This window comes from Porites lutea, chromosome 6 (genome assembly GCF_958299795.1).
Source record: "Porites lutea chromosome 6, jaPorLute2.1, whole genome shotgun sequence".
Classification (NCBI taxonomy): Eukaryota; Metazoa; Cnidaria; class Anthozoa; order Scleractinia; family Poritidae; genus Porites; species Porites lutea.
In genome coordinates, this window is record NC_133206.1 from 24378126 (window position 1) to 24402926 (window position 24801).

Here is a 24801-nt window from a genome sequence, read left to right on the forward strand (position 1 = left end):
TGAAATCGTTACCCATACATTTACTCTTACGTTGCGTTTCGTATTAAATATGATTTGTATTCAAGTAACATCTGAAGCTATTTATTTTCACCACTGTAAAAGAAAAATAAGCCAACATTCCCAGGCGTGAGTTGCATATCAATCACAACAACAACGCTGGCTCAAAATAAAATTCAAAACAAAAACAAAAATGCCAGAGCCAGTCCTTCCGCATTTATTCGCGTTTCAGAGAACGTAGATGTGCCAAAAGCGCAATCTTATAGGCCATTTCCGAGTTCCCCCGGGCCTCTGTATCAAAACGAGGTTAAGTGCTCAGCCTTTGATATGGAAAAGGTTTTTCATTCTTATGCATGTAAAACTCATTTTCACAAGAAAGGTTGTGCACTTGGTCTCATTTTGAAAGTGAGGGTTTTGGAACTCGGAAGTGGCCTATTGAAGACGCGAGTGCTAAAGGTTCGTGCAAACAGGCGATCTTGTCTTTAAGAGGACGCGTAAGGATTTTTATGCTATTTTTATGCTATGTCTGTTTCATGTTTTCCCTGATGTAACCTGTAAAGGTATCCACACTCAGACTTATTTTACGAAGTAAATAATTTTCTTTAGGTCGCAAACCCGTGATTTGATTTTACACTAAGATCGAACGAATTACTGAAGCCACGAGGCTTTCACAAACTTCTATTTTCAGTCATTGGCCTAAAATTTAATAAAATTTTGTATTTCAATTTTTGTGTTAATTCTACCCGTGGGATATCTGTAAACTAGCCGTATAGCTAAGTACATTTACCACGTAAATTTAAGCGTCCTATGTCCTACTGACCAATGAAAACACAGCTGTTATTGTGAATACGGACGATCGGATAAGTCGTTCTGAGAGCTTCCTGGAGCCCAAAAAATTAGGATTAACGATAAAATTTGATGTGCACTCTAAACAGGCTGGGTCATCTTGAAGCTCCGAGAAGCTCTTGAATCTGCAAAAAGAAAAAAAATAGACAACATTAAACACGCTTCATACATTACACAAAATAAAATCTATCACCAATTCAGTGCGATAATCTTTCCCGCATTCCCTTCTATCCATGACCGAGCACCCAACGAAAGAGGTTAGAGGCAATTTTGGGCGAAAATCAAGTCAATGTAACCACAGCACGAGAACACGCGTGTGACGTACTTTCGACTTTTTTAGGGTTGCAATACAAAATTAATGCAAGAGGAAAATTGTCGTTTATGTTCACCCCTTAACTGTTCCAGCCAGTGTAATCATTTCAGTATTAATACTATTATTCCACTCAAGAGTAACAACACTCTATAATTTCTGTACCTGTGTTTTGTACATGGATTTCACATCTTCCAAGTCCATTTTAAGCTCCTCGCACTCCTCGGCTTTTTCACCATACATTTGTAAAACTGCATTATGTCTCTGATCCAGTTCCTGAAAAAAAAAAACAAACAAACAAACAAATAAATAAAAAATGATAATACTTCTTGTAGAAATTGTAAATTAGAACTACGCCCGACAGGGAAAGGGATCGATTGATTTCAACGAATGATCATTCACGGGATTTAGCCAGAAACTCAAAAAAGATGCCAGTTCCCACCCAAGAGAAAAAAAAGCAACAACAACTGACAACAATTGCCCGGTAGAAGCTAATGCGGTCTTGAAAACAGGGAAAAGTTCGATGAGAGATGCTATTACGACTGCGCCCTTCGGACGCAAAAATAAGCAAAGAAACTACAGTAACGTCCAGCGTAACAGAACTTTCTTGATAACAATACTAATGAATTATGTTAGTGTCAATTAAACTATGTATAAGCAAATCACGCTTTCAATAATAGGAAAAATATCCCAAAGTTCTCGGTACTTTTTTCTTTCCTTTTCAAAATTACGTTTTTATATCTTTCTCTTTTTTCTGTACTCATGGTCTGCACAACTAAACTCTAAAATAGTTACTTTATAATGGGCGTGAAACACCATGGTGCAAAGATACAAGCTATCAGTGGCTTGTACTTCAAGTAAAATTGCGCGAGAAGTCTGGCAATCAGCAATTTAACACATCTGAAGTGCTTTTGAAGTGTAACCAAAGAAAGGGAACAAGGAACAATGGGGAAATGAAATCGGGGCAGTTGGATCGCCGCAGACATAAAAGGTGATCCGGATTCTGGAATCTGAAGAATCCAAAATCCAGGACTTTGGAATCCGGAATTTAGCTCAAGGAATTCGGAATCCCACTAACGATTGGAATCCGGAATCCAAGTTCCACTGACAAAGAATCCGGAATATAGAACCCTAGACTGTCTTGGATTACCTTACTTGGGGCGAAGCAAAATAATTCATTTGCATTTCAGGAATCTTTCTATTAAGATGCAGCATAAACCTCGTGATCATTACATTGGCCATTCCCGATTTTTACAATTTTTTCGATGGACTGACCCAAACGTCAATAATATTTAAAATAATATTTTATCCTTGAATGACTTACATTGTAACGCGTTCGTAGATCAGCCAAACGCCAGCTGTCCTGCTCAACATTCTCCAGTTTAGAGCTGACACTAGTCAACTCCTCTGTAAGTGAGTCGCGTGTTTTTTGCAAAGAGTTAATCTCGTCCTGCGATAAAAACAGTCAACCATTACGTTAACATGATAACACTGTAGGATTGTATCCAAAGGCAAAAATCACTTTGCACAGCATAAAAAACAACAACAACAATATCACAAAAAAGTACTGGTAACACTTTAGGATTTCATGCACTGAGACACCCTGTACAGCACAATAAACAGTACCACAGGAAAGTACTGCTCAGAAGTTTTCAATAAATGGTTCATATTTTGTTCTATCACATTCATGCACTTATGAACAGCATGAAAGGTAAGGACTGGTTAGCACTGTATTCACCTCCAAATCACATGACGCCAGCTTTTATTCCAAAATAAAAGGAGAATTACAAAGAAATATGGGCACCTGAAGAAGCTCGATTTCGCCATCTTTTTGTTTCACCTGAGCCTGCAGTCTTTCGACCATAGCAGGACCAGCTCCCATGATGCCTCTTGAGATGCCATCGACGATACTGCTGCTGCTACTTTGTCGAGCATACATCCTGAGAGGGGATCCCTCGAGACGCTCCTCCTGTAAAAAAACAAAACAAAACAAAACAAAACAAAACAACAACAGATACCTACTAATTCATTTAAAAAACCAGCCCTACAACCCTTAAAGAATTGAAATATAGTCATTAAGCGTATTGTGTTTGTTTTGTTGTGTATTCAGGTTTGGGTAGTATGTCATGTAAGCCTTACTGTTCTAATGCCTTCTGCTCTCAGTATGAACTGCAAGTGCGATGCATCAAATAAGCCATATGCACGATGACGTGTTTTTACTACTAAGACCAGAATTCATTTTGTTTTTTCTTTCATATTTAAATTTGGCAATCCCAGTGAAGTTTGAATAACAAAAGCCCTCATTCACTACTTTCACATTAACCATGATATACCTTGCTTAGCCTCTAAAAATTTTGCATAAGTATTGTTTTCAAGTTCTCTTGGGAGGATTGTAAATTCCAAAAGAAATACGAAACAATGCTTTTGCAAAACTTTTGGGGGCTATACAAGATGTATTATGGAAATGTGAATGTAGCGAATTAAAAAAAAAACCTGAAGGATTCTGGTAGCAGTAGTAAAAAGACGCCACAGTACAAATGGCCGGTTCTCGGGAATTTGCATACTTAACACATTTTCCCAACAAACCAAGTATTGCTAACGTTGACTAAAACGCAGTTTCTGTGTTCTGTGTTCGTTGAGTTCACTGGTCGTTCACACTGGACTTGGTTTCTAGATATTTAATTGAAAACCCCATGAGTTTCCCATACCTGTGAAAGTTCATTAGAGGCGGATGGCGATGGAGGAACTCCAGAAAAGCTGGTCTGACGCAATAAGATTCTCTCCTGAAAAAAAAAAATTGTACCCTGAGTAAATTCATCGACTCAGGCTATGTTCACACCATACTAAATAGCTCTTGCGCGTGCGCCGACAGGATAGGGCTCCTGTTCACACCTTAAAACGGAGCGAAGCTACGCCGTGAGGATCTTGAAAGGATAAGTTTCTGTCATTCGCCGTCGTAGTGTGGATTGGTATTCATACCGTGGCGAAAGTAAGTAGGGGCGAGGACTGGAACCCACTGAGAAGCAAGTAAGCATTGACAAAAGAGAATTGACAGTTTCGTGCACTAAACCTTCTAGGCTAACCATTCCTGTGCTCCTGTGAGCAACGACCAACCACAGCGCCCGTAATATCCGCCAAATTGTGTCATATCCAGTATAGTACAAACTGATAGCCTTAGATTGATGTAGGAATCTCTACTCTTATACAGTAATACAAGCGTCAGGTCAGTAAGTTATCTTGCATCTCTTGACACTAATTGTTGTTGTTGTTGAAACAAAGTGTTGCTGATGAAAGGGTCAAATGTTTGCACTCACTTTACCACATTGGTTCAACATCTGCCTTTAGTTTAAACGGTAATTGTGGCAGGAATCTAGTTCGTACGGAACTGTTTCATTGTATAATTACTGTACTGGTATAGAATACCAGTTGATCGTTGTTGTTGTTGTTCTTTTTTTTTCAGTCAAAATCAAGAAACAAGATAATTACTAAAACTACCTGTTCATCCAGGGCATTTTGAAACCTTTTCTTCTCTGTTTCCAACTTGCTCCTCTCCACAGCCAGCTGTTGTTCAAGTAACGCCTGTAATAACAACAAGAAGAAACATTAACAACAACCACAACAAAAACAACGAGATCACAACACGCAGCTTACTTCAGTTTTTCCCTTGCACTATTTGTTGAAAAAAAAAAAAAAAAAACACCGGCCGGTCATTCACCCTTTTTAACATGGTGATCTTTGAAATGAAACCCTTCGGCATAAAATTTTAAGACAAAGTCGAACGTCGACCTTTGCAATATTTTTATTCAATAACCTATGTCAGGCATTTACGTCTTAAAAGCGGACATCAAAGGCACAAGAACAAGTGTCGATTAGAGAGAGGCGTCAGTTTTATCAAGGGATTGCGTAAGATTGCAACTTAATCTACCTCCGAGTGGACTAAACTCGTCTTCAGTGTCCGCTGTCCTTGTTGTAAAGGGTTTGATAGCAATTTTATTTTCAAAAAATAAGTTATGGAGTTTTCGCTGGAACGCCATGGTCGTCGCCAAAGAACTCGCCAAAGCTGCGCCTTACCTTTTCCACGTTGTTATCTTCCATAATTTTTCGATATTTGACTTCCAACGTCTCTACTCTAGCAGCTTGCCTAAGACAAAAGCAAAAGGCATTAAGCAGACACCACTGGGACTGAGTTATCAGTTTAAATACGGATTTCCTTGCACCAAAGGAAGTAGAACATATGTGAAGCCGTCGGAACTACTGCGTATGATAAACTTTCATTAGTTTTAGTTTGGCCAAATTGGCCTTTTGGTCTTGAAATGGAAAAAAATTGTATGTCCTCCGCATCAACAGGTATCCTTCAATGATGATGATGATGATGACGACGATAGTTATAATCAATACAATAGAGCGTTTTCCCTCACGTGGCCAGCATCTATGCAAATTTAATGGAACAAAAGAAAGCGTTTGAGTAAGAAAAGAATTCAGCTCTCCCAGGATTGTCTTGGTACACCAACATGGCCGCCGTTTCACTGTTTAGGAACACCAATATGGTGCCAAAACGCTCTATAAACGATGATGTTGACGATTAGGAGACAGGTAAATTTTCACGGTACAATTTGCAATAATTATATCTATTCACCAAACCGTCCGTTAATAGACTGAGCATGTGACTGGCGAATACCTGAATCGCTGGTTCAACATCATCATGTAGAATTAGCAGAGATTTTGTTAAAAATAGTATGGTGAGTCTTAGGACTCATCTTGTGAAAAATCATGAGTCCCTGCATGTTCATAACCAATGAGTCCCAGTTCCAAAAAAAAGAAGGAGTCCTAAATAGAAAATGCTTGGGCCTTTATGTAACCAAACAGTATATGGAGACAGACAACAAAACTCTTTATTACAGTTTACTGAAATCAAAATATAGCCCTTCCATATAGTTAAAGCACAAAAGAGACTAAAATATATATATGCATCTTTAAACAACAGCCACAGAAATCACACAAACAGGATATGCCACCATCGATTGATCATTCTTTGCGTCTAAGGCACGCATGCCATGAATTATTTTGCGTCTTTGGGGATTTCTATGCGTCAAGGACGCAGGACGCAGAGGTAACAAAATCACTGAATTAGTCGCTCCACTCTATTCCTAATTTACCGTCTGAGGAGTAAAAGAAGATGGTGGACCTATCCCTTCTAGCTATTTGAATAAACGCCCATTGTTGATAGTCAAACGAGAGTGTTGTGCGAAAATCAGACTATTCCAAGTCTATTTCCCTCGTATAAGAAACCGTATAAGGCCAGGCTGGGGTAAAGAATACAAAACGAATTGCGAAAGAAAATCGTTTTTTTTGGAGAGAAATATAAATAATTTTTAAGTCACCGACTGTTTTATGTATCCTTGATCGGGTCAATATTAGGTTTATTACCTGCTTTTTGCTTCCTCTGCAGTGTCCAGTCTCGCTCGTTCTACCTCCAAGGCAGCCTCGAGTCGAGACTTGTCCTGCCGATATGTGGACAGTTGTGATTCTACAGCAGTCAAACGTGAGTTCAGTTCTAGCGCATGCTCTGTTGCCACTCGCTCCTTCTCTTGGGCCTCTGCTAGTTGAATCTGAGCTTCATCTAACAATAGAAGGAGCATTATTGGTTATGGGACTAAATCACGCTCTAGTAATATGCCTTGTCTTACAAAAGGAGGTCCATTATCAATAGCGACATTCACTCGAATACTCGATAATGAACCTCGACTACCATTCGAATGTTCATTATTGGGCGTATGCTACAATTGCATACCTTAAAATGAGCGTCGTCTATAAAAGAAAGAGAAAGATAACTTAAAGCAATACGATTAACTCAGATAGCTGATAATGATCAGTATTCAGTGTGCAATGTAATCAAAACTACCCGTCGAATCGTCTTGATTTATAGGGGCTACTATTATTCTGGACTATGAAGGACTAAAAGGTCGATATTTTTCTGCTCTCTGTCATTTCCACAACTCAGCAAGCCAGATCCCCTCCTTGACTTACAGTTAAAGCTTTGGCCAAATAAGAAATACTTACCAGGAGTGTGGTCTGTTTGCAAAACTGTGGATATTGTAAAATAGAAGAAAAAAAGCATATAGAATGTAGCCTTTCAACATATTCTGAATACAGTTAGGTTTCCACTTACTAAGCCTGTCCGTCAAATTCCTTTCCACTCTTTCCCAGGTCTGTGTGTGGTTACCATAGCTGTTTTGTAGGTTTTCAATCTGTCGCAACAGTGGTCTGGTAGCTGCGTAAGACGAAAAAAAATGTTAAAAAGAGATAGCCCTCCTTTCAGTTCCCCTTCTTCAGTTCGATACAACATTAAATCTTCAACGAGCCTTTCGGAAAATCCCACAATGTTGAGCCTTTGACCTGCAGACGGAAAGACTTTTGCGTGATCACGTAGAGCACGTAGAGATGACGGTCCCGTCTGAATTCGGGGATTTTTATTTTCCAGCTATCTACAAGCACAGAATTTGAATGAAATACCCTCTAGTCCTTCAGTTGCATAATAAATGTGATTTTCTCAATACTGAGTATTACGCACGCGTCAGCGCCATTTTGGCGGAAAAAGTGATCGCCGTCGTCATTATACTACAGGTTTTATCCAAAATATTGTAATAACGGACACAAGTTATTAAACGTTCGTAGTTTTTATCATTTTGCGATCAGGGGAGGGCTTAACCCCCCCCCCCCCCCCTCCTAAAATAAAAGAGACCGTGTAAACTGTTTTTGTGAAAAAAAAATAAAATAAAATGAAGCTTTCCGGGATGTCAATTTTTGAAGAGCACGCGAAAAACGTTGCGTCAAATCTCGTCCTCCTCGTCTTAACGGGTCTAAAGGTCTCTAATATCGAGCCAACAGGCGTCAACAGCGGTTTAATTAGCCTACATACCATGGGTAACACTTTCAGTGAGTTCTTGATTACGAGATTCTGCTTCCTGTAATCTCTGTTCAAACAAAACAACTAACAGTTACTGAGAGGTTTAACAATAAAGAACCAGCGATGGTGAGACTTTACTATGTTTATTTTACTATTTTGTAGCCTGTGCACAGACCACGCCTCCTTCTTTCCTTTCAGGAAAAATCGGAGAAGGGGGTGGGGGTGGGGTCTGTACACAGGCCCACTATTTTCATCATGTATAACTTTAATTTAGTCCTGTGATCTTTTCCGGGAGTTGTATTCAGGAAGAATCAGGTTTCAGGGGAACAAGGTGAAGGAGCAACCCATCCGACATTTCTCCCGCTGTCGTGTTGGAAGCTTCGACCCAGAGGACTGAGGCGAGTCGCGACAAATAGCACAGAAGGATTATACACGTTTCATTCCTTTTTGAAACTCGTAAACACTTTATAGCAATTTATACCGAGGTTACATGGCACCTGACATGACATACCTGCTGCATGTCACTTATTTCCTGTCGAAGATTGTCCTCTCTTCTGTTGGTCTGCTGCTCGCCGCGTCGCAGACTGGTCTGAAGATCACTTATCTATTGAAAAAACAACAACAAAATCAATCATTAAACTCCTACAGTACCGTATTTACTTGACAATGTGGCGCTTATTAGAGTCATTTTCAAAACCTTTCCATGAAAGATATTTTACGGCTTTTGTGTGAAGAAACTAAAAGAACAGAAATGCGCAAATTGTGGAAATTTACGCATATTAGATGATATCTGAATGATGTGCCCTGACTTATTACTGTGGACATAAAGGCAGTTCCTCCTCAAGGAGAGCTGCGGCATGTTATTTATTTGAAGGGGTATAGCTGACCAAATAAAAGGAAATTTCTAACGGTCATTCGCCAAAGACGACTGTGCCGAGAAACTAATAGACACTAAAATGCTTGTAAATTTTGACTTTATAATCAGAATTTTTCAACAAAAATAGCGACGAAAGGAGTTTTTAGCTGTTCGGTACTATATACATCTTCAGTAATCTGCGTAACAGCCGCCGTTTGGCTTTCCTGTTAGAAATGCGAGTGACGCGAGGGCGACGAGCGGGAGACACGCGAGGGCATGGAGAGAATCGCGCTTCGCTAGACCGGCTAAAAGGAAACGGGAGCGGGTGCTACACGTGCTATAAAAGAAAAAAGATGATGCTCCACTTAATTTCAAATCTTACCTGGAATTCTAGAGTTTCAATTTCTTTCTTAAACTGCCGTTCTTTCTTTTCCATAGCAATTCTTAAGCCTTCCTTAGCGTTTATCTCAGCGCTTAGAGCTGCTTCCTAATAAACACAACAAAACTTCGTAGTCTACATACTACAAAACAAAGAAAAGATCGTTCATTTTCAACCAAGAAGGTATTATAGTGGACGGGGTTTCTTGATTTAAAAACTTGCAGTCGTAACATTGTTATTAAACTTTTACGTGTATGGACAAGTAGGCCTTCAAATGGTAACCCGACATTTGCGAATTTTCAATCGCGTTGTTTTTCGTTGCTCTAAAAGTCACATACCTGAACGGCGCTATCTTTGGATGCATTTTCCTTATGTAGGTCTGCGAGTTGTCTAAAATAAATTCACAGCGTTACAATAAAATTGACAACGATATTTCCATGGCAATGTACCAGTAAAGTTTGTATTTTGAAAACGGCATTGGAAGAGGGAGGCAGGGTTCTATCTAGGGTATTTGAGGGGTAGAAGCTCCCCCCTCCCAGAAAAAAATTGATATCATTTCAGTATGTAATTAAATATATCGGAAAAATCATCCAGATGCGACGAAGTCAGTGCACAGACCGAAACATTTCTCAAAATTGTGTCTCAAAATGCACCAGATTGCATCTCAGCGCATATTCATTTCAAAAAATTTCCGAGGGACATGCCCCCGGACCACCCCTAGGAAGCCCGTCGCCTACGCCCACTCAGGACTTCTCCCCCACACGATAAATCGTAGATAGAACCCTGGGAGGGATTAGAAAGGATAACAACTTCGAGGCGGACGACCAAAAAAACTTTTACGTACGGAAGATACATTACAAGAATGACTGAGCAGTCAATTTTGCCAGTCGGGCGACTGACTCTTTATTTAAAGTTTATTTTACCACCGCCGTGAGTGGGACAAATGCACTGAAAGACATAGTGCGATCCGTTTGTTGAATTTGTTTCTCCAGTTCGGTCAAGCGACAAGCTTAACACATTTATCGACCAGAAATTCTGGTCTCGAAACTCAAGAAACTTCTTTTTAAGCTTGCTCTGGGTAAAAACTGTTCAACAGATGGAAGTTAAACGAAGAATCTAACCATCTACTTGCCTGTGTCGCAGACGCTCTAAACCTTCAGTATAGTTTAGAAGAGTGCGTGGGCCGGCTGCATCGCAGGCTAACCATCTACACGTTTTATCCAAACGTCAAGAGCATGCTATTTTTTTAACGGATAGGTTAACCTTTCTCTACACGTTTAATGCACATAGAAAACGGATGATGAAAAGAGATTTAAAGATTTCAAAAGAACGATCGCGTTGTAAACGTCTTCTTCAGTTAAAACGGCCAAACGCTAGTGTAGCCTGCGCAACACGCGGTTTTTTTTGGTCTGTTTTTCTTTTGTGGTAAAAAGCCAAGCGAATGAAAAATAGAAGCAAAACGAGAAAACGGCTGGGAAGGGACTAGAGAAAGAAGGCATACGAAATCCCGTCACACGACCAGAATTTAAACATTACCAAGTAGGGTGGGGTACTTTTATGGAGAGAGTTGCTTTGAACAGATATTCGTGATTTTTAATCATAGTCTTTACATTTTCGAGTGGGTACTACCGCTTTTGGCTATCACCACAGTAGCCTGCGAAAACATCCGTTTCTCCTCGCTCTTCGCCGCTGGGGACGTTTCGCGCGGAGGAACGTCTGCGACTCAGCGATAGAAATTCCATACTGATGACGTAAAATCTGTCCGGAATCTGGTCAGTCTCGTTGATTGGTCGACGGAGTAGTTACATTGTTTTAGCTATTGTTTACGAATGACAGACAAAAGAGAAAAGGCCACAAAGGTTAAATGTAAACGCGAAGAATCTCTAACAAAACAGTCAATATTTGTGGAATATAGTCTTCTCTAGAAGAAGCATTTGACTTTGCTGGAACTCTTTGGCAGATGAACACAACACTTTACCAAAATCGACCAGAAGACACGTAAAATTTGTCAAATTTATATTTGGAACCCCATGACTACCGGATTCATTATGTAAACATTGATTTACGTCATCAGTATGGAATTTCTGTCGCTGAGTCGCAGACGTTCCTCCGCGCGAAACGTCCCCGGCGGCGAAGAGCGAGGAGTAACGGATGTTTTCGTAGGCTATCACCACAGTGCCTATAAGAAAACTGTAAGCCCTCCACTTAGCTTCCAAAAGTGCCAATTATATATCACCACTCACTTGTAAGCATTGTCCAGTGCAGTTTGCATGCTTCTTATCTTCTCAGCTGAATCATCTAGCTCAGACTAAAAAAACCCAGAAAGGAAACATTTTGAATCATAGATCGATAAAGTAATCATTAATTTGTCATCCTAAAAAACGTTACTGTTTAATGCCAATAAAATTAATCAAGTTTCCAAAGGTCAAGATCAACTTGAAAATGGTCGAGACAATATTGCTCAGTATCTTTACACAAATACAATTCGTTTCACTGAACTTGTGGCCAACGACACTCTTTCTGAGCCAAAGAGAACAAATAACAATTATTCACCGAAGTGGAGGTGGCTAGTGGTGGAATATACCGAGCTGCGAAGCAGCGAGGCATATATCCACCTCCAGCTATTTTTTTAACGGATAGGTTAACCTTTCTCTACACGTTTAATGCACATAGAAAACGGATGAAGAAAAAGATTTAAAGATTTCAAAAGAACGATCCGTTGTAAACGGCTTCTTCAGTTAAAACGGCCAAACGCTAGTGTAGCCTGCGCAACACGCGGTTTTTTTTGGTCTGTTTTTCTTTTGTGGTAAAAAGCCAAGCGAATGCAAAATAGAGGCAAAACGAGAAAACGACGGGGGAAGGACGAGAGAAAGAAGACATACGAAATCCTGTCACACGACCAGAATTTAAACTTTACCAAGTAGGGTGGGGTGGGGGTCAAGGCCAAAAGACCTAACCTATAATACGGCAGCAAACCGGGAAGGCATTTTGCTCGCAACTTACGTGAGTTTGGCGTCGCTCGCTCGGAGTAACTGGAGGTGAATCAGTAAATAGTGCAGGATATTCACTAATTGAGTAGCCAATCAGAACGCTCGAAAAACACTATCCACTGTAGTTTTAGTATATACTAAACAGAAATAGGAAAGATAATGATGAAAAAATCCCAGCGAAACTTCATCACTGCGTACGTTCAAGACGGACCGGTTAAAAAGCAAATGTGAAGATTTTTTAAAAAAATAATGTGACCTTTTGTACTCACCTTTAACTTACTAACTTGTTCATCTTGCTTTTCAACATAAGCATTCAGTTTTGCTATAGCATCTGAAGAACAAAATTAAAATAAAACTGGTGAATTTTCAACGCAATTTTGATTCACGATCAGTCTATTTCATAGGCTACTTTGTAACAGTGATTCACTTGCAAGGACGATTGTGAAAGATACGGGGCATGCTTATTAAACAAAGAGACCATTTACAATAATTTATTTAAGAAAGAAACATCAAAACAGAACCCTACATAATTTCAAAATTTAGTTTTCATTCCTATGCGAAATGTAACTTATTTTCCCATGGTGACAAATTAAAGAGAACACTTTGGCGTACTTGTAGGATACGCAGACGTATCTCCGGTTGCCAGGACATTCGTATGTGGTAAGCATCAAAATTGTTCTTGATTTAAATGCATCTTCCTATAATTAATCTTGGGCGGGTATGGTATTGAAAGATACTGAGTATAAAATAATGGAAAGCATACATTTGAACTCAAACATATGCATTTTCAGGCTAGAAATTACACCTGTGTTGGCATTTTAAACATAAATCATGACATTCTTAATGCCTACGCCAAACGTCGAACTTTTCATGAGACGAACCTAACTCTAATTTGGGTCGACCCTAAATTAAAGTGAGATCGTCTGTTGGGTCACACGTCGAACTTAGGATGCGTCGAACCAATCAACTGAATCAGATCAAAAAGCAATTTTAATAAATTTTCTCCGAGGGGTCTTTTAAGTCTTTTTTGAGGGGGCTTATTATAGTCTGCTTCACAGCCGTTCTTTGTGTTGTCACGGCTCATTGCTGAGGGGAGCTTATTAGAGAGGCAGGACATACTGTATTCTATAACTGGAGTACACGAACACCCTTGGCAGTTCACTAACATTAACATTGTAGCTTCAATTCCTTAGCTAAGCAGTATCATTATAGGGCAAACATTCCATGTTTTTACAAACTCATTTTCAACAGTCACATTTATGACTACGTTCACCCGGACGATCAAACTCAACCTACTTTTGAAATGACTCCTGGGTTCAAACCTTTCACAATCACATATATCTAAAACACGTCACTGATGAACTTTTGGGTTCATGCAATGAGTTGGGGCTTCACTGAATACAGCGTTTTTTTTTTTTCTTTCCAAAAAGTTAAGTTATTTTAGTTATTATTTAGTAGTAGACAGTTCAAATCATGGCCATTGAGTAGGGTTTGTGGAGGAGTAGAGGCTTAATAATTTATGGATGCTTAAAACGGGGGAGGGATTAATGGAGAGAGGGCCTTTAACGAGGCTAAATGTACATTATCATACAATATTTTAATTTATTATTTTAGTTCGTCGCATGTGAAGATCGACGTTTGTCCCGGAGACGATCTTTAGATGTTCTATCCGCCTGAAGCAGACGGACAGAACGTGTTGAACGATCCAAACTTATTCAGACAAACTTAACTGAGCCAGACGTCGAACTTTTTCATGAAATTAACCCACTAAGTTCGGTTCGTCTCATGAAAAGTTCGACGTTTGGCCTAGGCCTAAAATTGTATAATCAATGACTAAAGTAGCGCTTTTATCAACAATTTCATTCATTTATCATACAATTCTGTTAAAGGCCGTCAATCGCCCACCCTCCAATCAATGTTGTTTATAGTTGAAAACTTCAATGAAGGGGGGGGGGGGGGGTACTACACGGGGGAAGGGATAGATATGGTGTCTACTATGCAAAAAAGGTGCCATTCTATTCGGGTGTCTCAATTCTTTTGTCCGTCTTTATGTTCAAGAATCTTCTGCGGAAGCATAGAAAAACTATTATAACGAAAATTCCTATCATTCCCAACTACTAATTAGGATACCTTTTTACTTTCGCTCAAGACGATTTTTTCCTACATGTAACACCATTTTTTTATAGTACAAAACTAGTCCAATGACCAAGTACCTGCTTGCTTCCTTTCAGTTTCATCCTTCACTTTTAGGATTTCTGTGAGCCTGGTGTTTTCAGCTGTCATGTCTTCCAAATCTTTGCTGTAAAAACAGTATGTTCAAATGGTTTTTCAAGCCCAATAACCTTTTATTGGCAATGCACGTTGGAATGACAAGAGAGGTCAGCTTACATGTAACAGGGTACATGCTGACTACCGATTCTATATTAACCAGAACTAGTGATGTGTAGTCTCCTTCGCAGCCACTCGGCCCGGAGTCACGCAAGCTCCCCTTGCCGCCCCCACGTGGGGGGAGGAGGTGGGGGGGGGGGGAAGGAGGTATTGCCTGACTCAGGCACGAGCGGCTGCGAAGGGGACTACTAGTGATGACGCTACAGTATATTATGATAATGATTATGACAGTGATGATGATGACGATGACGATGACGATGATGATGACAATGGCAATGATGATACCGTCGGTTAAATCTAAGCGTGTACACGTGAAAAAAAAAACATGTTCTAATCGGGTGAAAACATGACATGTTTTGCCGCCAAACATTCGGAGTAGGCGGTTGTTGTAGACTTGATTTGTTTTCGCTCAACAAAATATTCTGGAGGCAAGTGCGCTGTTTCTGAGCGAGAAATATGTCTGAAAGTTGGGAAAAATGAAATATGAGCTTAACAAGCTGATCAAAAACATATAAACAACTTACCTTTGGTGCGACAGTTTGCTTCAACGGCTGTCAAACTTCAAATGTTTGGCGGCAAAACACGGCATGTCTGACACCCTAATTAGAATATCTTTTTTTTTGTCTCGTGTCCTCGCAACCGACGGTGGTATACCCGCACCACCCATTATTGATTGAAAATGAAATTTGTTATTTACATCTTAACGTTAGTAAAGGGGAAAAAACAGAGAAAATGGTTAGTGAAAACGAGAGAAGGAGCAGTTATCTTAATCTCTATCAGTCGATAGGGATTAATGCACTGCAAAACATTTCATTTCAAAGACAGCTGAGGGCAAGAGGAAGAAGACTTTTTAAATTTCGTACCTGTTCTTCTTAATCAGCACCTCATTCTCCTTTTCCTTGGCTCTGAGTTTCTTTATTGTGTTATTGATTTGAAGCTCTTGTTTAGACAACTTTTCACCTGGATAAAATGATCAGTCAATGTGAGGGCATGTCATTCAGTTTAAGTACTGAGAATTATTGGGTTCATCAACTACCTGGCGCAAGAAAAGTTTGATAGCTGCTTGGCTGTGGGACAGCTTGAGTTAATGTTTTATTTTTAACTGAAATAAACTAAAATTTTGAAACTGAAGGGTATCTTTTAGCTGCACTAGCTGTAAATTTGAAAAATAAATTTGCAAAACCAGTTTTATGCGATTGTTAGACAAGGGTAAACATGCATTTTTGGCAGTCTTTATAATACAACTATTTTAAAATTAATCATTACCTTCCTCTAATAATTGAGCAATTTGATCATCCTTTTCCTTGAGGAGAGTTGTGAACTCTTCAGCTTGCCGATCATTTCTATGGAAGACAATTCAACACTCAGTTCACGTTGCTTTAGAAAGAGTCTTACACATATACACCCATGAATTGGCAAACACAAGAAATGAAAAAAATAACATACAAATATTTATTACAATGAGCAAAATATAAAACGTGGATAAAAATGAACCAGCAATGACAAAAAGGCCGAAGTACATGTACATCTATTTAGGACTTCGTGTGCCTGTACGGATCAATACATTAGCTTCCCTGTGTAACGGAGTGGACAATGAATACACCATCCAGGGGTCTTTAAAGCCTTTTCTTGAAGGGGCTTATTATAACCTGCTTCACAGCCGTCCTTTGTATTGTCACGGCTTATTGTTGAGCGGAGCTTATTAGAGAGGCAGGACGTACTGTATTCTATAACTGGAGTACACGAACACCCTTGGCAGTTCACTAACATTAACATTGTAGCTTCAATTCCTTAGCTAAGCAGTATCATAATAGGGCACACATTCCGTGTTTTTACAATTTCAACAGTCACATAATTATCTAATACACTGAATCTTTTAGGTTCATGCAATGAGTATGGGTAATCACTGAATACAGTGTTTTTCTTTCCAAAGAGTTAAGTTATTTTTAATTAGTTATTACACCTGTATTTAGAAGAAGACAGTTCAAATCATTGCCATTGAGTAGGGTTTGGGGAGGATTCATTTCAGAGTAGAGGCTTAATAATTTATGAATGTTTAAAATCAGAGAGTGGTTAATGAGGACGGAGCCTTAAAAAAAGAGAGAGGGCTTGTAATGGAGATTATCAGAGATATCTGGTCATCTTTGTATATTACAGAGGAAACTCGATTTATCTAATCTCCTAATGACGAAGTCCTCGGTATAACGAGCGATTTTCTTCAGCCCGGCCAAAATTAAAATAAAACGTATGGAATAGAACCTCGATTTCACGAAATCCTCGTTATAGCAAACACAATGCAGAAATGCAAACATAAAATACATGTATACCTCGATATAACGAATAAATGTCAACATGTGACCGAAAGATAGCTAAAGATGAATGCGAAACAGAACAGCGAGGATAAAGGCTATGTTAGCCTGCGTAGCAAGCGTTTCCGTTTGGTGTACTGTAGTTTTAAACAGTTTTGTTTGCCTGTTCTTGTGTTTCTGGTGCTGTAGCTATGTAAAGCTCTGAACTGAGATAACAGTTTTGTATACAAAATAATGTTATTACAGAAATTGTTCAGACCCGGAAATGCTGGGCATTGGAAATTAATCATTAACTAATATACCTCAATATAAAGATAATTTTGCTTGTTTTCCCAAAAGTTCGTTAAATCAAAGTTTTGATATAACGAACCCTCGATATAATGAAAAAATTTCCCTAGTCCCTTGGCACTTAATTCAATTGAGGTTCCACTGTAGCTTGATATAATTAACTATTTCTATGATCAGGGTGTGCTGGTAATTATGCAAAATTAATGAGAAAGTCGTCATTACATAAATCCTAACTGGTTTTCCTTCTGTTCAGATTGCCATTCTGAGTATTTTTGACTTAATTTAACTGATCATCCTTTCTACAGCTGTACACTACTTTTGGCTATGTATACGCTAGTATGTTATAATTAGCACCGGCAATTATTATTCTTGAATCATCTCTACTAACCTTGAACTCAGAGATTTTTCTGTTTGTTCCAAAAGTGCCTTTAACTGATCTCTCTCCTAAGATGGACATACAAGTATACATAACCTTTATTAATATTTTGACTTGAATTTCAGAGTAGCTAAACTATACTTAGCTGAGATCTTTGAGATGCATCAAACAATGACAATTTACAGCATGCAAAGAAAGTCGTGTCTGATAGCCCAGGGCTAGTGGATTTTGCTATCGGGCTAGTGGTTTTTGTTCTTAACTTTACCGATGGGCAAGTGCTGTTTTTTGGGAAATTCAAATTACAGAAGGATTGTAATCAATCTTGCTAATCAAAAGGGTTTTGGGGCTAGTTGAAATGACTTGTGGGCTAGTACATACTAGCTACAGCTTGCCCGAATGGCAGGCTGTAAAACTGGCTTTTTCTTTGCAACCTGATTTAGCAGCTTGTTCCAAAACGAAACATTCAAATGAACCACAAATAAGAAGAAGACACACACAAAATCATTGCTGTTGCAACATAATCACTGTTGTTGCAGCTCACAAGTCAAGACTATTTACAAACACTGTGTTGTGCACTGGACAGCCTTAAGCTGGTAGAAAATCACACAATTCTTGGATGTTCGCATTTGCCTCTAGTACCACCTTTTAACTGTTTACTTAATAATACATAAAAAAAATAGGACACAAAAATTTCTCTTTGACCTGCAATACATGTATAATTATTGTCATGAAAATACTATACAAACCTTAGCTGCAGCATGAAACTTCTTTTCTGTCGCTGCTACTCGAACAGTAAATTCTTTCCTGACTTCTTCAATTTCCTCATCTTCTGTCTTTAATGCATCCTCAGCTTGTTTAAGTTGACTATAAAATTTAAGGCAAGTCAGTACCTTCTGAAGGATGGATATATTATATACAATAATTCATGTCATGATTGTAGTCCAAAGAAAAAAACTGAGTCCTGAATGAGTTTGGAAATCAGGGACGGGCATTATTTCCCCTGATTCCTACACTGTACTTACAGGATAAGGCTTGATTTCCAGCCACTATTTACACTGTAGCAAATGAGCCTGTGCTTCTCCCGATCTCTTCCCAGGGCAGACTTGAGAGAGTGGCCAAAATCAAGCCAATACTTAAGTTGTAACGGTACTCACAGGGCTTCTAAACTTTGTCAACAAACAATAAAAAAATGGCCGATTTTGTGGGAATTTTCAGGGCAGTTTGGCTAGAAATCGATGATTTTTGCGCTGATAAGACCAGTGTTTTTAATGTTTCCTTAACAGAGATCAATCGTTCGTTCTTTCAACAACAATATATACTCCAGAAATGAACCAGAGGCAAAGCTTTCAACATCATGGCTAGTACTCAGTTGTTTGCAACATAATCTTCACCTGGTAGTTTTTGGACATTGTTTGCTCATTTCAGTAATAAATTTGCACATTAAATTTTACAGCAAGTAAACAGCCCCAATAGCTGAGATAAGTTTCAAATAATTATGTTCTACAGACATGTATTTGATAAGATTTCTACCGAATTTTGTGGTATTTTGAGTGTTTTGGGAATTTTACGGATTTACCTGAATTTCATGGCTCTGCGACCGTGCAAAATAAATTATCAGAAGCCCTGTATTGTGGTGTTTTATTTCTTTCTTGCTACACAAACACTAGTTTTTGGATGTTCTACATGTATTAAAAGTTAAAACAAATTTAACAGCATAATATTATAATTTTTTGATAAGTGATGTAAACAATAATCAAAATAACCTTCCAAAAAAAATAATAAAATCAACAATAATTATATTATTCTCAGTTGATGCTAAAATGTTACTACAATGTAAAAGTACTCTAGAGTGAGGACGTCATTAACATTGCGCAAAGAAGTACATCAACACCCTCAAATAAGCCAGTCAGCATAAATAATTTCCCACAGAGCATGACCTTCACTTCAGAAGAACAGCCTACAGCAGTGATTAAATAGTTACCTCTTAAGTCCAATGTGTCCAAATAACTGACTGTAATGGTTGGTACAAACCTTCTAAGGATAGTTGCTGTTTCCTGTAGATCAACATTCTCTTTACTTAGCTGAACAAGTTTACTCTCACGTACTTCAACAACATGTGTCAGGTTATCAAGTTCCTGCAAAAATTAATTTAAAAAATCAGTTTCTGATTATGATGTGTTATTTGCTATAATAACAGACCATGTATTTTAAAAATACAATTTTTAAGCAATTGTACATCAAGTATGTTGGTTAATCAAATAATAATTATTGCAACAGTCCAGGTCAAATTAAGTTATGTGTTTACTTGCATTTTGCAAATGCTCTATCTTCTGCTTCAAGTCTTCTGAGCTCTCTGTAGAGTTTTCATGATCAATTTTTACGGCCTTGTTCTTAGTTTCTTCTTTGTTTTCTTTGATTACAACATTCTCTGAGGAAATGAGACAGCAAACAAATAACAATTAACCACTTTGGTGAATTTTAAAATTACAACAGTCATTTGTCTGTTTTTAAACAGAATTGCTGCAAGAAGATTATACTGTCCTTTAATGTAGCAGTTTTACAAAACGATTACTTGTAGGTAATGGTTCAGATGAGAAGGAAAGCAATAACGGTGATGAACATGCAGGTCAGGATGCAAAAAGTTGCTAATTTTACTTTTGTCTGTATACTTCTGTCGGTTTAAACAGCAAAATTTAGGAAAACTTTACATATATAACTTTGTATACTTATTAATCCTAAATTTTTCATAACAAAATCTTATCTGAGGCTAAATAGTACAGAAATCTTATGTGAAGAACATGTGAATTGGTAAAATTACTTTGGCATTTTCCTGCAATCTTAATGATTGGTCAAAATCTTTTAACACAAAGAAACCTCTTTTCAAAAATACAATTTAAATACATTTTATTTCGTAAACTGCCTTTTTGAGGCAGTTCTTTTTATGCGTTTTCTGTGTGGAATTTACCACCGCCTGGTTAGCTCAGTTGGGAGGTCACTGGTTCAAACCCCAGCCAGACCAGCAATCAGGGTCTTTAAATAACTGAGAAGAAAGTGCTGCCTTTGCAATCTGTAAATGGCTACACTTTCTAGTCTTCTCACATGAAGACAAAAAATTGTACAGGTCCATCTCACAGCACTTTGGATTCACTTATCTAGTTTTTGTGGGACGTAAAACAACCCAAACTGCTGTTTGAAAAGAGTAGGGGACGTAGACCCCGGTGGTGTGACCAACCTTTCCTTGGCTGGGTGGGTTATCTGTAAGGAGGAAATAATCTTAATATAGGGAGGATAACCTCCTTCAGGTGTCATTATGATAATGGCTAAACAGTGTATTTATGTATGTATACATGCATGTACTATGTATGTATCATGATGTCTAATGACATTGGATGAGGATTCAAGTACATGTATTGCCACATAACAAAAACAATACTTAATACTTAACCCAGATCATGACTTATATTAAAAGAGAGGTGATGCCACAAAAATTTGAAGCTCTTACTAATATTATGGGATTGGTTAGGATATTCAAAAAAAAGACGCAAGATGTCCACTTGCCAAAAATAAGAAAGTTAGGGAAAATTGCCAGTGAGATACAGCTACTGTATACACATTGTCATGGACTGATAACTCCATCACAATTCTTCTAAATCTGACCTGGATAAAGATACGATCCAAGCCAATTTAAAAAAAGGATTTGTATAAACATTTAAAACATGAGCCTCTGCATTGAGAGGCAGGGTAACCACTTCCTGTGTATTTGACACTAAATTTACTAATCTAACTTATACTATCATAGTCATCAGATTCTAACAGTTACAGTGCTAATCTCTCACCACCAATTTTTACTAGCAAATTGATTAAATTTGGCGACTGGGTATTTTTTCATTTTGTTCTTTCTGATTATTCAACCCAATCCCATATTATTTCATAAATATTAAGTTTTTTATGTCACCACTTCTTCAAACTATTTCAGTAGGTATCATGCCAATTACTCACCACTGGATTGTTGCAAAAGCAATCTGTCTTCAGCAGTATTTTTCATTCCCTCACAAGGTACTTCTTCACTTTGAAACCTATCGTCAGATTGCTCATTTTTTACATCTTCTGAAACTAGTTCATTTTCTTGTAATCCACTTAATGGAAGTTCGGAGTCATTCTCCTTGATTACTGACAAATTCTCACTGAATTCACCAAATTTTAAAGGTAGCTCTTCATCAGTAGGGTTCACTTCTTTGCCAGACATCACAGATAATCCCTTTAAAAAGTGATTTGGTGTAGAACTGGCAAGGGGTTCAACCTCCACAAATTTCTCTTTCTCTGCTATTTCACTTGGAACTTCCTGTATGGCTGTATCTGCACCAACAATATTGTCTGTTGAATCTGTACAAGTGTCATCATGATCTACTGTACTTCCTGAATTCATGCTGTTTATCATACTGGGTGATTCAACCTCCTCAGCATCTTGTGATTTTATAGTAACGACTGAGTGTTCCACTCCTTTCGCTTTCATTTCAGTCCTATGTAATTCCTCACTTAAAAGTTTTTCTGCTGTATCTACAGTACTCTTTGTGACTAAGTTTTGACCTTCACTTTGTCTCCCTCCTGAAAATACTGGTTCTTCACAAGCAGTTTTAAGATTTCTCTCCTTAAGTCCTCTGCTGCTTGTGTTAGCAGAGTTGTTCAACAAAACCGTGTTGTCATCCCCCAGTGAATCTTTAACTAGCTTATCACTATTACTGTCAAAGCTCTTTTCATCAGAGACAATTAAATCCTTTGACTCTATTGCATTACCACTTTCAACAGTCTTGACAGTAGATTCCTGTACATGATGCTTAACATTTTCTTCTCTGCCATCCTCAACTACAGGTACCTTAGTTTTCTTTTCACTTTTTTCATGCAATGCATTAGAAACACTTTCTGTTTCATCTGCCTTTTTATTAGATTTTGATGCTGATAAATGTGTATTAGATTTGAATGTGTTGATTACGCTATCCTCACTCTTTCCATCTTGTTTAAATGTTCTTGAAGATGAGAGATTTTCTTTCTCATTTGAAGAGTTATCACTAGGTGTTGCAGTCTCATTTCCATCAACACTTCTTCTTGTTGCCCTGCTCACCCTAGAGCCAAGTTTTCTTCCTGCAGCAGACCTTCGACTTGAAGTTTTAGACTCACTTTTCACGGGAGCTGAGTCCCCAAGAAATGAAGACCAGAATGAATTACCTTCACTGTCATTTCCCTTTGCATTATTCTCATCAGATGATGCTTTTCTGGTGGACTTTGAAGTTGAAGTTGCAGATAACAATGATGAGGATTTTTTGGTAGTTAAAGATTCCTTTACAGAGCTGCCACTGGAGGATGATAACTTATCTTTGCTTGGAGCTATGTAGCATAAACAAGAAACCATTATCAATGTAATAATATAATATAATTAAAACAACATTAAATAGTTATGAAAACTCAATATAACAAAGGGCCAAGGGAGTGGGAAAATGTGTTTGCTAAAGACTGTACAAAGGTTTTGTAATATTGAGTTCTTTTCCATAAACATGTGAACACATCAGGGGCGGATCCAGGATTTTTCTTAGGAGGGGGTGCACCACTAACTGACCGATGACGTAAAAAATTTTAAAAGCGAATATGAAGAAGAGGGCTTTTGACTAGGAAATAACATAGTGTGAACTGCTGAGAATACATATCAAACGATAGAGCAGATTTTGTATGTCTGTCAAGCGACTGCACAGTGTTAATTAGAAAGCGACCGCAGGTCATCCCAGGGGGGGTGCGCACCCCCTGCACCCTCCCCCTGGATCTGCCCCTGTACATTAAATACCAATTACTGAGGAGAAAAATTTGTTAGCTACCCCAAGGCTTTCATCATAGAATGATTTTTTAGATAATGGTTTCATTGTTTTTCATCAAAATATAACAAGCTGACTAATGTTTTTTTTAATTCCATGACATAAATGTATAAGCGCTCAATAGAAGAGAGAATTTTTTGCGATCATGAGTAAACAATATAATCAAGTATTGTGTGCTTTGAACTTCAAACTGATACAAATATGACATGCCAGAACTAGCCTTTGGTTACATACAGTAAGTAGAAATTTAATTTTTAAAAAAAGGCAGAAAAAATTAAAACAACAACCTAAAGTGAACTGTCATAATCTGTTTATTTGAGTCAAATCTATCTGTTGGTACAGATACAATGCACTCGTTTGCCTAAGGCGCAAAATGTTTAACAGATGTCCCAGTTTAATCGGTGGAAAATTTGTTTCTGGTGCTATCAATAATCACATCATTAGGTAATACTGTAGAAAAATATTAAAGCTGTAGTTTAGGAAGTGTCTCGATACCCGGCAGCCAGAAACTGTTTTCAAAAACTTAGATACCCTTCAATCAGAAATTTTGACCAATTTTCTTGGAATAGCTTGTTTAATAAGAACATAAGATATTTGTTTAAGAATCTCAAGCGATTGTAAAGATTGCCTTGGGTTAAAAATAGAAGTGGCGATCGAGCTTGGGTATAGAGTGAAATTTCAATGTTTTCGACACTTAGAAAATATTCTACTTTGAACCCAAGGCAATACTTACAATCGCTTGAGATTTCTAAACGAATATCGTGTGTTTTTAGAGGAATTAAACGAGCTATTTAGAGAAAATTAGTCAAAATTTCTGACTGCCGGGTATCTAGTTTTTTTGAAAACAGTTCCCAGCTGCCGGGTTTCTAGACGCTTTCGGTATTACAATTAGAAATTTAGTCCAACAGACAAATCCAGAATAACGATTTTCATAAAAATATAGGAGATGAACACAATTTAGAACCATAAAAATGGTGACGAGTTTACCTGAAGAGTTAGATGCAGAACTAGCATCATCTTCAATATCTAACACTCTGTCGATGGACTTTTGGAGATTTTGTGCTTGAGTCAAAGCTGTCTTAGCGAACGAAGAAAAGCTCGAAGTATCAAACCAACTCATCTGTGAATTTTTGTACTCGTTAAAATTTGTTCTTTGCCTTCATTTTGAGATGAAAGTTATTTCCAAGGGAACAAAGATCGGATAGGAAAAATTCCATCCACGTATAAATCCTCTGGTCGCCATATTGTTTATCCTGGCATCATTTCCCGGCCAGGAGACTGGTACTGAATGTGT

At 38.1% G+C, this 24801-nt stretch overlaps 1 protein-coding gene across 1 annotated transcript; it reads right to left on the minus strand.

The window, feature by feature from the left end:
• LOC140940300 (TATA element modulatory factor-like) lies at positions 1-24756 on the minus strand. The gene is made up of 24 exons (XM_073389226.1): positions 24495-24756; positions 21646-23028; positions 19956-20074; positions 19678-19781; positions 18393-18510; positions 17659-17714; positions 15940-16016; positions 15537-15633; positions 14499-14584; positions 12555-12616; positions 11539-11603; positions 9634-9685; positions 9299-9403; positions 8572-8664; positions 8073-8127; positions 7323-7424; positions 6581-6773; positions 5225-5294; positions 4649-4732; positions 3862-3936; positions 2958-3122; positions 2478-2603; positions 1319-1429; positions 1-968 (listed from the first exon to the last, which is right to left on the minus strand). Exons 1-24 carry the CDS (start codon positions 24625-24627, stop codon positions 939-941), a joined length of 3561 nt encoding a protein of 1186 aa, XP_073245327.1. The 5' UTR covers positions 24628-24756; the 3' UTR covers positions 1-938.
• Positions 24757-24801: the final 45 nt, after the last annotated feature.

What these genes read in the sequence shown, in the direction of transcription:
- LOC140940300 (XM_073389226.1), bottom strand. Translation starts at nt 24,627, where the DNA reads ATGAGTTGGTTTGATACTTCGAGCTTTTCTTCGTTCGCTAAGACAGCT. An exon ending in CCAAAGATAGCGCCGTTCAG is followed by an intron (nt 9,404 to 9,633) that starts GTATGTGACTTT and finishes TGTGTTTATTAG; the next exon opens with GAAGCAGCTCTAAGCGCTGA. An exon ending in GCGAAATCGAGCTTCTTCAG is followed by an intron (nt 2,604 to 2,957) that starts GTGCCCATATTT and finishes TTTTTATCGCAG; the next exon opens with GACGAGATTAACTCTTTGCA.